We start from the raw sequence: 13,194 nt of genomic DNA on the forward strand, positions 1-13,194 counted from the left end.
TTTGAAGCCATCAAACAAATTACAGCACTGCTAGCACCTAGACATCCGTTACAACATCAAAATAAAACATCTACAACATCGAAAATGTATAGTTGTAACATCGAAATACGCAAAAAAAAAATGACTACATCGTTCAACTCTAGGATAGAAAATTCCCGTTGCAACATGAACCTTATGTTTCATGCAACATTCACCGTGAAACATGCAGAAATAATAATTACAACATCGATGCTTAACTATTGGAACGTATGTTGAGTGGTCCGATTTTTTTAAAATTTTGAACATCTGTTGTGTAGCATTACCGAACAAATTATACAAACTTACGGAACATATTATAAAAAGTTCTCGAACAAATTAGAACTTATAGATCGTGACCATATATCCAATATTATAATATATTATTGTGAATGTATAGGTTTAAATATAAGAAAGTTGTTCCGACGTCAAAGAGAGAGAGAGAAAGAGAAAGCATCTCTTCCAATTAATCAAAGTACACTTCTCCCTATTTTAACACGAATGAATATTGTCTTCTCAGGCACCATGGGCCGTACAAAATCATGTCTCCAATGGGGTGAGGAACTAACAATGATTTGAAACTTGATTTGCTTTATTTACGGTTAGGCCAGGATCATGAATTCTGACACCACAGGCAAGCACTGAAACTCTGATGTGGCAGCATGAATGCTTCTAGAAACATAGCTAGCATTGGGTTATCAATCAGAAGGGCCAATCATTTTCTCTGGGACAACGAGCTCATGGAATTCTTCTTCCGTTAATACTCCAAGGTCTAATGCAGCTTTCTGAAAAAAGAAAAGGAAAAAATGTCAGCGTATTATACCTTGGAAAAAAGTTTAAAGCATGCAAATCAACGCAAATTAAAATTTTCATGATCATACAATAGCATTAACAGGTAGCCTAAGAGGATAAGAGTAGGCAAGAAAATGAACATATATCACAATTAGTGTCCTGAACCAAATAAAAAGAATTGAATAGTTGAGATAACCCAACCAAGATACAAACTTAAGCTGTGTACACATCACCTAAAGTTAAAAGAGCAAATATTAATACTACAGAGCAAGGCCAAAGCAAACAGAAATAAATAAAACAAGATCACCTTTAATGTGGTTCCTTCTTTGTGAGCTTTCTTCGCAACAGCTGCAGCATTGTCATAGCCAATTTTCTGCATCCATTCAATAATTCAGCAAGATTCACAAGTGTTTACGGCAAAAAAAAAAAAAGGAAGAGGTAACTGATGCAAGGTTGCATTTTACTTACAGGGTTCAAAGATGTCACCAACATCAGAGACTGGACAAAAATGTAGAGAAATTAGTAACACACCTTGTATAGAAAATAAATGCAAGTGTCCTAGTAATTTAGATGGACCGTTACCTCATGCAAAAGTTGTGAAATTCTCTTATGGTTTGCTTGAATACCCCTGACACAATTTTTCTCGAAGGACACAGAAGCATCCCCCAACAATCTCAATGACTGTTCATAAAAGGAACAGTGAACAGGTTAAATCATAGAATGATTGCTGTAATATAAGGCTAAAGTTACAAAATCAGTTAATCACAGTAACAATATAAGGCTGCTCAAACAAAAGTTCCAATACTAGTTAAGCATATTTAATTACTGAAATAGACACCATACTCGAAGTAATCCGGCTGCAATCATTGGCTTGAAAACATTCAGTTCAAAATGCCCATTCGCACCACCAACTGTAACACCAACATGATTACCCATAACCTGCAATACCACAAATCCAAATGTTCAAAGATTAGATGCAAGTAATGCATACGCTAAAAAGAAGGATAAAGGCACCACGGATCAGTAGCAGTCCCAGTCAGGTGTAAAGAATCATGGCTTATTTGCGGAAAGTAAGGGTTAAGGACTCCTCATATCAGCATACTCCATTTATCTGGCATACTATATTGGCAGCCTTCGATTGTATTAACACAATTGTTTGTCAACGGTGATATTCAGATGGTCAGGTTTCTCATCTGATATTGAGTTTTTGAAGTAAGGACATTGCATAGACTAATCAAATGACTCAGATTTACTTGTGTTTCCTAGAAATAATGAGAACCACTGAGCTCTAGAAAGTATTCTGTCTAACTAGGCAACACAGAGAGAACAAAAGAGGAAGATAATAGAATAAGTTAATATCATAATTCATAAATATATATGACCAGAGGAATGGCCTGGCAACCAATGGGATATAAATGCATTTTAGATAAGCGATAGCTGTCCATCAACAGCATAGAGCAAACAATAAAATCATGTGTCTTTAAAATACAATAAGGAGGTTAGATTATATATATCATGAGTAAATAAAGCATGATTCATGTACCTGAGCGCAAACCATGGTCAGAGCCTCACACTGTGTTGGATTAACTTTTCCCTGCAACATAGTTGAAGCTGGAGTTTTACAATGGTGTTTCAATTGAAAATATGCTAAAACAACCACAACATATGAACATAATATATCAACAGTCTCCTTACAGGCATAATGCTGCTCCCAGGCTCATTTTCTGGCAGGATTAGTTCACCAAGTCCGCAGCGAGGGCCACTGTGATTTTATTGGAAATATTAAGAGCATGCCCCAAAATACTAGAAAAGATTATTTGTCATGAGAAAAGAAAAAGATTGGAATAATGACCTTCCCAGCAAGCGTATGTCGTTTGCTATCTTCATAAGGGATGCAGATATTGTGTTCACAGCACCACTGCTCTCAACAAAAGCATCATGTGCTGCCTACTTGAGGAGAAAAGAAATGATGAGAACACATAGTGACGAAATAATAGAAGATAGACAAAACAATAAAAGGATATAAATGAAAAGTTAGCAAGATGATAAAATCAAAATCCAGGTTTAAGTCCATTATCCAAGCAAGAAAAGGATAGTTCATTATCAAAGTTGTTAATATACAGAGAGCAAAACCCAACAACTAGCATCAAATAAAACATTTGAAAGTGATCTGCACTAGAAAACAGAAAATGCATTAGTCAGTTGGTTTTGGTTTGCAAATATAATTTTTTTTTGTTTTCCGAGGCAACATTAATCACCAAATGCCCCTATTGATTGCTAAGCACCAACACTTTCCTTGTTTAATGTGCAAATAAGGCTTATACATGCAACTACTAACCAAAGCTTCAAACTTGTTCTCTGCTGTCACAAAGGGTAGATTTGTTTCTTCAGCCACTGCGGCGGCAATTTTGACATCAAATCTGAAAAGATTGATACAAATTAAAATGTTTAAGAAATGGCATGAAGAAATATAGACTAGTAATGCAAGGAACTAATGTTCTGTTTAATGATATCCTAAATCAAATACCGTGACAAATATAGGGAAGAAAAACATTTCAAATTGTAGATGGTACTCAAACCAGTACTTTTAATCCACAAACAACATATGTAAATGGAGGAAAAACTAGAAAAAGAAACTATATAGTAATGGAACTAACTTGAACAAACAAATTAATCTGGAATTGGCATAAAATGCTAGATGACAGGTTTACATGGATTATCTTCCCCAAAACAAGAGCATTAAAAAATTTGAGAATCTAGAAGAGAACAAAATAAAGTTTTAGTTACTAATAGGAATTGATGTAGACAAACTATCTCAAACACAAATTTGAAATTACCCTTTCTTAGTGTTCAAGCCAGTTCCAACTGCAGTTCCACCTTGAGCAAGCTGCAAATCAAAGCAAATGATCGGTACGTAATCATTTGAGAAGAAAACTAAAATTAGGATAATTCCTAATACCTGGTACATCCGAGGTAATGTACAATTAATTCGGTCAATTCCATATTTGACCTGCAACAAGAGTTTAAAATAGTTCGCAAGCCTATCTGTTAATCTAAAGTGCATGGCAGTAATGAGACAACAAAAAATGCTGCAACAAATCCTACCTGTGTAGTGTAGCCACTGAATTCTTGGCCAAGAGTCAACGGGGTGGCATCTTGGGTATGTGTACGTCCGATTTTAATTATGTCAATAAACTCAACAGACTGCACAGTGAGGTTAGCAAATTCATGAGAACAGTGTACTTACTATATAATATATGGAGATATATACTGTGTCCTACAGCTACTGTTCATTTTACCGGTTTCAGTATGTGCGTCTTTCAATCTTATCAGTTATTTTAATATTTATTCATCATTTGTTCTATTTTCAAGAGAAATAACATAATATAAGTTCTGAGATCACAAGTTAAAATGCTTATATAGTATATCTCAACTGATAACGGAAGGTCAATCCATCAGGGAAAAAAATTAGGTTCTGAGTCAATTTATGAGCAATTCGGATTAACCAACAGATGAAAAGAACACTAACGTAAAAGGCATATGTACATTATAAATAAGAAAATTGGTCTCAAGTGATCACATAGGTATGTGGTACCTCATTGGCACCTAATTATTGATGTGAACTTAAATCAATGAAAGTACTGCTACTAACTTTTGCTCTATAAGACTCTAACGGACTGCTACAATGCTTGTATGAAACTATGAAAGTTAGCAGCCACTTTGTAATATTTGTGCGCAAGTAATGCCAAAATATTAAGGGAGAACAAAAAGGTTCTAGACAAATTTCCAAATTTATAATGTTTTTATCTTGAATCTGAATCCGTAATTAACAGGCACAAATGTGCAGTAGAATAGCTGACAATTCCTGGAAACTTTTGAAGGCAGTTCAGCAGTTTGTGATTTAAGAAGCAGACTAACACATATTGAAGCAAAGCCTAGTCAAAAGGGTCATAATATAATTTATATAAAAGGCAATTGACAGCATAATAAAAGTTCACATGGAAGGAAAGACGAAAATAATACCTTTGCGTGAAGTGAATCATGCAACTGTTGCAAACTTGGGATAAACTTTGAATTGATCTCAACAGCTGCTGCTATATGCATAACCTGGAAATGTCAACAACATGAACAATAAACATCTGCAGAGTGGAGTGTATTGAAATGAAGATAAATAGCTGTTAAAGCTTACAGTGGGAAATGTATCATTCGAGGATTGTGACCTATTCACATGGTCATTAGGGTGTACAAACTTGCCACCACGCTTGTGTCCAAGAATCTCAGCTGCCCTATTTGCAATAACCTAATTTGGGAAACAGATCATAAGCAAATATGACACAGAAGCAAAAAAAAATGATTACACAACAATATAACTTAGAATTAGCTTAACAGAATAGCTTGCATACAAATAATGAACAAGGCAGCATATGGGGATAGGTTTAGTTGCTGTAGTGTGTGGACAGTAAAACTTAACTTTTCACACCTTACCTGGGATTATTATTTAGAACAACAGTTGTGTTACTTTAAAATTAACATGTTCAATGCAATATTTGGCATAAATGTATTGTATGAGTACTGCGTCAACCTCATTGGCATTCATGTTGCTTTGTGTGCCACTGCCAGTTTGCCAGATAACAAGTGGGAAGTGATCATCCAACTTTCCCTCTGCGACCTCCTCAGCTGCCTGCATTATTGCCTTACCTATTGTTGGATCAAGGCCATACTCCATATTCACCTTCAAAAGTCAAAAGAAAAAGTTATACATATACATGATACTTGCAACCTAAAAACTAAGTAAGTGAAAAGGTGGAAGTATATAGAAAAATAGTCCTTTTGACATTGTACTAAGTGAAACAAAGTATAAGCTGTAGTGAAACTAACTGTCATCTTAAAGTCCAAAATACAATCACACCACTCAATTGTCTATTAGGAGAAAAGCAAGTTCGGGCACATCATGTGTTGCTCATTGCAACTATTCCTTACATGATATAGAGAGATAGCTTTTTCAAGCTTGCAGTGCCCTACACGTACAAGCAACCAAATCGCATCTATCCTCCACGCGCAGAAAATTAAAAAACGGTTTCGCTTTATACCTTAGCGGCGCACTTTTTGAGCACACCAAAGGCGCGGATGATGGGCACGGGCATCCGCTCGCGCTCGCCGCCAATGTCGAAGTTCTGCAGCGACCTCTGCGTCTGCGCGCCCCACAGCCTGCCCGAAACAGAACACGGCAACCGAAAACGTCAGATCAACCGCAGCAGCATGGATGCTGCTGCCGCGACACAAGCAGATCAAAACAACGCGCGACGAGCTAGATCAGACGAACGAAGCCGTTAGGCATATACGGGAGGAGGGAACCACGCACTTGTCATTGGGGACCTGGATGGGGCCGAAGGTGTCGCGCTCCTCGCGGAAGCCGGTGGAGATCGGGCGGGTCAGCGCCGGCCGGAGGAGCAGCGCGGCCGCGGCGGCCGACGGCGATCCGGACACGCCCGCGAGGCGGCGCAGGGCCATCGCCATCTCGGGATGCTTCTCTGCTAGGTCAGCTGCGTGCGCGGCGCGTGGAGGAAGCGGCGGCTGGTGATTGGGGGAGGGGAGACGGGGGACGGGAGACTGGGAAAGAACGAAAGAGGGAGGAGGGGGCGGCCGGGCGGGTGACGGGGAAAGAGAAACAGAGAAGGGGAGGGGGGTTTAATGGGCTGATCTCGCGCGTGTGTTCTGCATCGGGTGGTGGAAAGTGGTTGAGGGGCTGCCTAGCTGGAAAAGTTGGATCTGATTGATTGGCCTTGCTCGCGGAACGCTGTTTCGGTCTGGAATGCCGATGGTCAGCAAAAATGCTCCCATTACGTTGACATGTCAAGTTAGCTTTAGACGTGTCTACGTTAAGATTCTTGTTCAACATAACTAACAAAAATATTAGTCTCGCGGAAAGATGTTGAACCATATAAAGTTGCGAGATCACAATCGTCCAACACATGCTAACGCACCTAGCGCTCTCTCTCTCTGTCTCTCTCTCAAACGGAAGAGAGATTCAAATGGTTTGGAGAGTCACCTAGTCTTCCTAACAAACTTGGCAAGGCGAGCGATTTGACCTCTAGAAACTTTGTTGACATATTGTGAAACTAAAATTCAAACTGGTTTGGATGCTTGACACGAGCATTGAGTCTTGGAGTCCCAACCACACGTTGTCTATTGAACTTACCCTTTGATGGATACATAGAGGTCTACTACTACTTTTTTTTTAAAAAAGGGAGCATATTATAGCCATTAGAGACATTATATATTATGCTATCTACAATAACTAGCAGACAAGCTTTACGCCTTTACTACTAGACATGACTTTGAGATACAACAATCATGCTACTGCCTCTATTCCAAATCATATGTATCTAGATATAGTGTATGTCTAGATGCATAATAATATTTATGAATCTAAAAAAATTAAAATAAACTACAGTTTGAAACAGAGGGAGTACATTTTTGTTGTTGGTCTTTGTACGTGTTGCATTGCAAGTCTAGTGCGTAATGGGAATATTCCACGATCCTGATGGGTCTTCTGTTATGGGCCGGGTCAAAACAATGCTCTCGTAGCTTATATATACTGCATGTGCAATTAAAATGCCGATGGAGGATATTTGGAACTCAAATGTCACGCCTAAAAAGTTTAGGACTCAAATATGCATTCTAAGAATTTTGGGACGCAATATTACATTGTATGACAACTTGAAGGATTAGTTGCATTTTACTCGATGCCAAAAATAGCATTAGTCTTGCCATCACCACACCCACCTGGTCTAGTTTTTTTTCCGTGATCGTGCTTTAGCACGTATTTCATTAAGAGGAGACACCTGGTCTAGTTAAATAAGTACGGCGAATTCAATAAGTACCACGAACTATCGCCACACGGAAATAGAATTCAAAATGAGTTCAAAGTTTTAAATGATAACTGATTGCTAATAGGAAGTTCAAACTGGACCGCTCCATATCCCTGGCGCGTTACATGGCAAACATATCTAAAACAATTGCAACAAGCCAACCTTGTCTACTTTGGTTCATGAATCTCAGTTTCATGATTTCTTCTCTCCAGGAATTACATACTGTAGATTTCACAGAGATAGACTGCAATCCAGTTACTTCAGGTAAACTCAGGTACAGCTGTTAAACGTTTGCAAGATTCCTTCCATACATACACCATCCCTTGCAAAGTCTGGGCCAGCTAGCGCTCAAAGGCTCAGAGGCTCAGAGCTTCGACAGCGCAACGTCCATCACTTCAACGAAGAAGTCTGCATTACTCGCCGCAGAGATTGAAAGCAATTAGCTCAAATGCTAGAGCTAATTTAAACTAATATTAAGGATTATAACCGAGTAGATTAACATACCAGCATCTTCCTTTGTGAAGCACAGAGGGGGTGTGATCCTGAAGACGTTCCCGTAGAACCCGCCTTTCCCCACCAAGACGCCCATATCTGAACAGAGGAAGCAACAACGTTTCATGTTCAAATTCTATTTGATTTCGAGGTTAAAGAATTTCTACTGCTCTATTGTAGATGCATTACCTTTCATGTGTTCCATGGCATGGCAGATCTCCTCTTTCGCCGGCGTCTTCAGCTGCCGGTCAGTCACGAGCTCTACGCCGAGCATGAAACCCGTCCCCCTCACGTCGCCGATGACTGCAAGAATAGAAGAGAACCAGCAATTGAGCGAGATTGTTGTTACTCCTTTCGAATTCTCTGTGGAACCGGCCAGCTCGCTCGATCGGCCAGACGAGATGCCGAGCACTCACTCTCGTGCTTCTCCTGGAGGCCACGGAGACGGTCCTTGAGGTACGAGCCGACGACGAAGGCGTTCTCCTGGAGCTTCTCCTTCTCGAGCACCTTGAGCACGGCGAGCCCGCCCGCGGTGCACAGGGGGTTGCCGCCGAACGTGTTGAAGTAGCAGCGGCGGGTCAGCACCTGCGCGATCTCCGGCGTCGTCACCACGGCGCCCAGGGGGATGCCGTTGCCGATGCCCTGAAGAACATTATCGGTCCCGGTACGTCGTCAGGTTCAGAGCGAGCGCCGCTGGCACAGAAATAAGGAAGAGAATTAACTGAAATGGCGTGTTGGGCTATGTACCTTCGCCATGGTCACTATGTCGGGGACGACGCCGTGAGTCTCGAACCCCCAGAAGTGGCTGCCGACGCGCGCGAACCCCGCCTGGACCTCGTCGGCGATGCAGAGCCCGCCGGCCTTCCGGACCGTCTCGTACGCCAGCGGCAGGTACCCCGGCGACACCTCCACGATCCCACCGACACCCTGTGCTCACAAACAAATGACTTTATTAGCTTTAATTTGTTTAATTGTCACGGCATGACGTCCAGTTCCAGTTAATTTTGACACGAGAGCAGCAAGTACAGCGGCTGCGTCAGTTTGCCGCGCACCTGGATGGCTTCGGATATGAAGCCGGCGACCTGGCCGGTGGTGCCGAACTCGATGATCTCCTGCACGTCGCGCACGTACTTCTCGGCGTCGGAGCCGAAGGCGCCTCTGTAGGGGTCCGGGTTAACGGCGTGGTGCACGCCAGTCTTCAGCACCGCGGGTCATCAAACGAGATCAGAGAACGGCTTCCATTTCAGCATAAATTCAGTAGCATGACAGAACCATTGATGCATGTGCATGGCGTACCTGGATGACGTTGAACTTCCAGTTCTTCTGCGCGGTGGCGCCCATGGTGCCGGCGGCGTTCCCGTGGTAGGAGTTGCGGAGGGATATGATGTCGTGGGAGCCGGTGTACAGCCGCGCCATCAGGATGGCGAGCTCGTTCGCCTCCGTGCCAGAGTTGGTGAAGAAGACGACCTAGATATGTGAAGACAATTTTAAACGGCGTCGTCAAGAAATGGGCGGCGTTGCTAGACGGTTAGAAGCAGGGTCGGCGGCGCAGGACGCCAGCAGTCGTCGCGTTCGCGTACCTTGAGATCGCCGGGCAGCTTGGAGGCCAGCGCCTCGGCGAAGTCGGCGATGGCATGGTTGAGGTAGAGCACCGTGGAGTGCTGCAGGCGCCCGGCCTGCGCGGTGATCGCGTCCACGACGTCAGGGTGGCAGTGACCGCAGCACACGGTGGCGATGCCGGCGAACGCATCCAGGTAGCGCCGGCCGTGCTCGTCGTACAGGTACTGCCTCTTCCCCTCCACGATGTTCAGCTGCAACATCGCACAACACGCCAAAACTGTTGTTACTAGCTGTTAAGGCTGGTTACACCACACCCAGCCATTTTCCCTTTTTTTTGGGGGGAGGGTACAATCAGATCTCGTATAGACATTCCGATTATGTCTCTCAAAATCCACAAATTCCCAACATCTAATCCTAACAACCGGAAAAGCCTAAATAATGTGGCTAGACTTTGAAATTTGAATGCAGGGTGAAGAGAAAAGAAAGAGGAAAGCTAAAGCAGAAATACTCGAATGCCACAGAAATATGCTGCGGAAACGAAAGAATCGGCCGGCATGCACATGGATCTATCTACGTTGGTTGGATCGACGTACAGGCTTGGAGTAGAAGTGGAACAGGGACGGGCTGAGGTACTCGGCGCGCTTGCGGGCGATCTCGGCGGCGCTCGGCCCGTCGTAGGGCAGCGGCACGTGGTCGAACGCCGGCATTCTCGGCACGGCCGGCGCCGCCGCCGTCTCGGCCGCCGCGGCGAGCCGGGAGAACCTCCTCGCGAAATTCCTGGCCCCCTGCCGCATCATCGCCACGCGCCTGCGCCTATCGATCCACAGGATAATCCAAGAAACTAGTATCGGTTAATAATCCCCTCCTCCTCCTCCTCAAATCACGTCAACTAATCGCGATTAGTTTTTTCTTCTTCTCTTGGGCGCAGAGAAGAGGAGGGGAGGTGTGTGAGTAAATAGGACGACGAAGGGAGGAGGGGTTTATATGCCTGTGCAACAAACTGCAAAGCAAAGCTGCGAAAAAGGATTTGGCCTGCACTACCAATGACCAGCTTACACGTCGACATGTTTCGAAAATTTTTGAACCCATCTCAAATCTCAGGCGTGAAATCCGTCACGGATTTGCAAGATAGTATGATGGTGTGATTACCAGAATCAAAAGGTGTTATAGTTAGGTCCTGTTCGGATATTAGGGGGTAGTTTAGCCCCTGTTACATCGGATGTTTGATCTAATTAAGAGTATTAGCTAATTATAAAACTAATTGCACATATGGGGTTAATTCGCGAGACAAATCTATTAAGTCTGATTAGTTCATGATTTGATAATGTGGTGCTACAGTAATCATTTGCTAATGATAGATTAATTAGAATTACTCTCGCGAATTAGTCCAGAATTTCTGCAATTAATTTTATAATTAGTTCATGTTTAGTTTTTCTAATTAACATCCGAACATTTGATGTGATAAGAGCTAAACTTTAGCTCTATGATCCAAACTCACAAGTAATTGGACAACAATACACAGCTGGTACCAAGAATCTGGACTGTTTCCTTTCTTGGGTGGTAACGGCGCGGTTACCGTCGTGCTCGAGCAGAAAGGACAGACGACGGTGCTCCACTTTTAACCAGCGCGTGCCTAGTGATATCCCCAACCCCTGGTTCATTGCACCTGGACAGAATTACTGTGCGCAAACGGAAGCAAAGCTAACTATAATGCTTCAGAAGGAAAAAAAACGCAATCTAACTATTTTTGTGTGACACAACCGATGGCTTTTGTTGCATTGGTCGATGACGAATCTGAAGAACTTCACTCAGGCTGATTTATGGCGAATATACCTTCCGTTTTAAGTATTTTTTAAAAAAATGCTGGATCTTTTTTTTTTTGTGAATCACAAGCTAGGTGAATATGGGATGTGTGAATTTCTCGTAGAGTATCATCATCAACCTCATACGCTGAGTGTCATCAGCCAATAATATATGTTGTTTATGATGATTTTAAAATGGGTCTCACAAAATAACTATTGATTATAACTTTATTTTTCTTTGCTCGAATAGTAAGACCATGTTACCCCACCCTGATATCCTATGACTTCTACAAACAAATTAACCTTGGTATCTCACATGCAAGAAAACTTGTTCTTCGATACAATCGCAATTAATAATTTTTTTAAAAAGTGCATATTCATATATACATTTATGTGAAAAACAAAGAAATCCCAAATAGTACAACACTATCAGGCCCTCTTCTTGACCTCGAGTACCAACTGCGGCGATGAACCCTAACTTCTCATCCAGTTCATCCAATATTTTTTTTGAAACGAACCAGGCAGGAGAGCTGTCGAGTATATTAAAAAGAAAGAGTTCCAGACTAGAAAGCTATAAGAAAAGGAAAAGAAGAGAAAATAAAACAGACACGGACGGTTGTGTTGGGACATCAACGCGGGTAGCCACTCCTCTCAAAGCTGCCACACCCGACCGGTTGGATTGGGACATCAACGCGGTCTCACCACTCCACTCGCCACGGCGGCACCCACCAACATCCACGCTCATATATTCGCTGAAACATCCAGGCGTGGCCCTGCGTCGACAGGGAACCAATACAAACAGACTGCACCGCACCGAGAAGGCCACCGCCATGCGAGACCCTCCGTTGTAGTGCCGCTGCAACACTACACTCCATCTGACAGAGTGATACCACCGAATCCAGACCTCTTGCAGGCTGCCTCGCAGTCACCACCGCAATCACACAACACGAGGGGGCCTCGCCACATCCACCATTGGACTCCACCTCGCTCTCGTCGCCTCGAAGAAACACCACGCGTGGGGGTCTCACCACGCCCGCCACAGTACTCCACGTCACGGATCTGTTTCTTTTGTTGCTGTTAGAGTGGTGAGCAATGTTACCCCACTCCACAAGATCTACGTCAACCAGCCTAGCCGCCACCGTAGGTCGACTTCGCCTCGTTGCTTCACCCGCGCCAAAGCATCCACCACCATGTCAACAAACCAGAAAAGTCGCTTACGCCGTCTTCCAACGATGTACCGCACCGGGTAGCCCCGCCAAGTTGAGCAACCCGTCGCGGTCCACTGCAAGCTTAGTTGTCCCACAATGCCATTGCCGCAAGCGCTGTCCTCCGACGTAGTCCCACGCCGCACTGACCATTGCCAAGCAACGCCAACCGTCGCGGTCCGCTGCAAGCGGGAAAGACTGACAACCATGGGACAATCTCTAGCCACCACCATAACTGCGATCGTCTCCACGTGGCCTCTGCAACACCCATCTAGCTCACCACACGACGGAAATATCACCACCCTCTGCAGTCGTCCATGACTAATGGACCAGCAATGCCGTGTACCGAGATGGGTCTCTAGAGACGACGCCTCCAAGGAGGGTACAATGCTAAAGGCGTTGTCATCGCTTGTCCAGAATCTAGACAGGGTTTTCACCCAGAGGACCTCGTGCAGC

The 13,194-nt window shown here is 43.5% G+C and overlaps 2 protein-coding genes across 2 annotated transcripts; both read right to left on the bottom strand.

Moving 5' to 3' along the window:
- Positions 1-379: 379 nt before the first annotated feature.
- Positions 380-6,443, bottom strand: LOC117840265 (fumarate hydratase 1, mitochondrial). The gene is made up of 17 exons (XM_034720742.2): positions 6,170-6,443; positions 5,898-6,015; positions 5,390-5,539; positions 4,997-5,107; positions 4,831-4,914; positions 3,913-4,011; positions 3,767-3,817; positions 3,645-3,694; positions 3,146-3,227; positions 2,660-2,754; positions 2,503-2,569; positions 2,351-2,401; positions 1,651-1,746; positions 1,390-1,488; positions 1,276-1,305; positions 1,115-1,180; positions 380-800 (listed from the first exon to the last, which is right to left on the bottom strand). The coding sequence occupies exons 1-17, from the start codon at positions 6,322-6,324 to the stop codon at positions 714-716; spliced, it is 1,491 nt and encodes a 496-aa protein (XP_034576633.1). The 5' UTR covers positions 6,325-6,443; the 3' UTR covers positions 380-713.
- Positions 6,444-7,726: 1,283 nt separating this feature from the next.
- On the bottom strand, positions 7,727-10,688 carry LOC117836932 (alanine--glyoxylate aminotransferase 2 homolog 3, mitochondrial). Its single transcript, XM_034716461.2, has 9 exons — positions 10,325-10,688; positions 9,752-9,982; positions 9,468-9,638; positions 9,224-9,367; positions 8,919-9,098; positions 8,588-8,813; positions 8,361-8,474; positions 8,184-8,270; positions 7,727-8,087 (listed from the first exon to the last, which is right to left on the bottom strand). Exons 1-9 carry the CDS (start codon positions 10,526-10,528, stop codon positions 8,044-8,046), a joined length of 1,401 nt encoding a protein of 466 aa, XP_034572352.1. The 5' UTR covers positions 10,529-10,688; the 3' UTR covers positions 7,727-8,043.
- Positions 10,689-13,194: the final 2,506 nt, after the last annotated feature.

The sequence above is a fragment of the Setaria viridis genome, chromosome 9, assembly GCF_005286985.2.
Source record: "Setaria viridis chromosome 9, Setaria_viridis_v4.0, whole genome shotgun sequence".
Taxonomy (NCBI): Eukaryota; Viridiplantae; Streptophyta; class Magnoliopsida; order Poales; family Poaceae; genus Setaria; species Setaria viridis.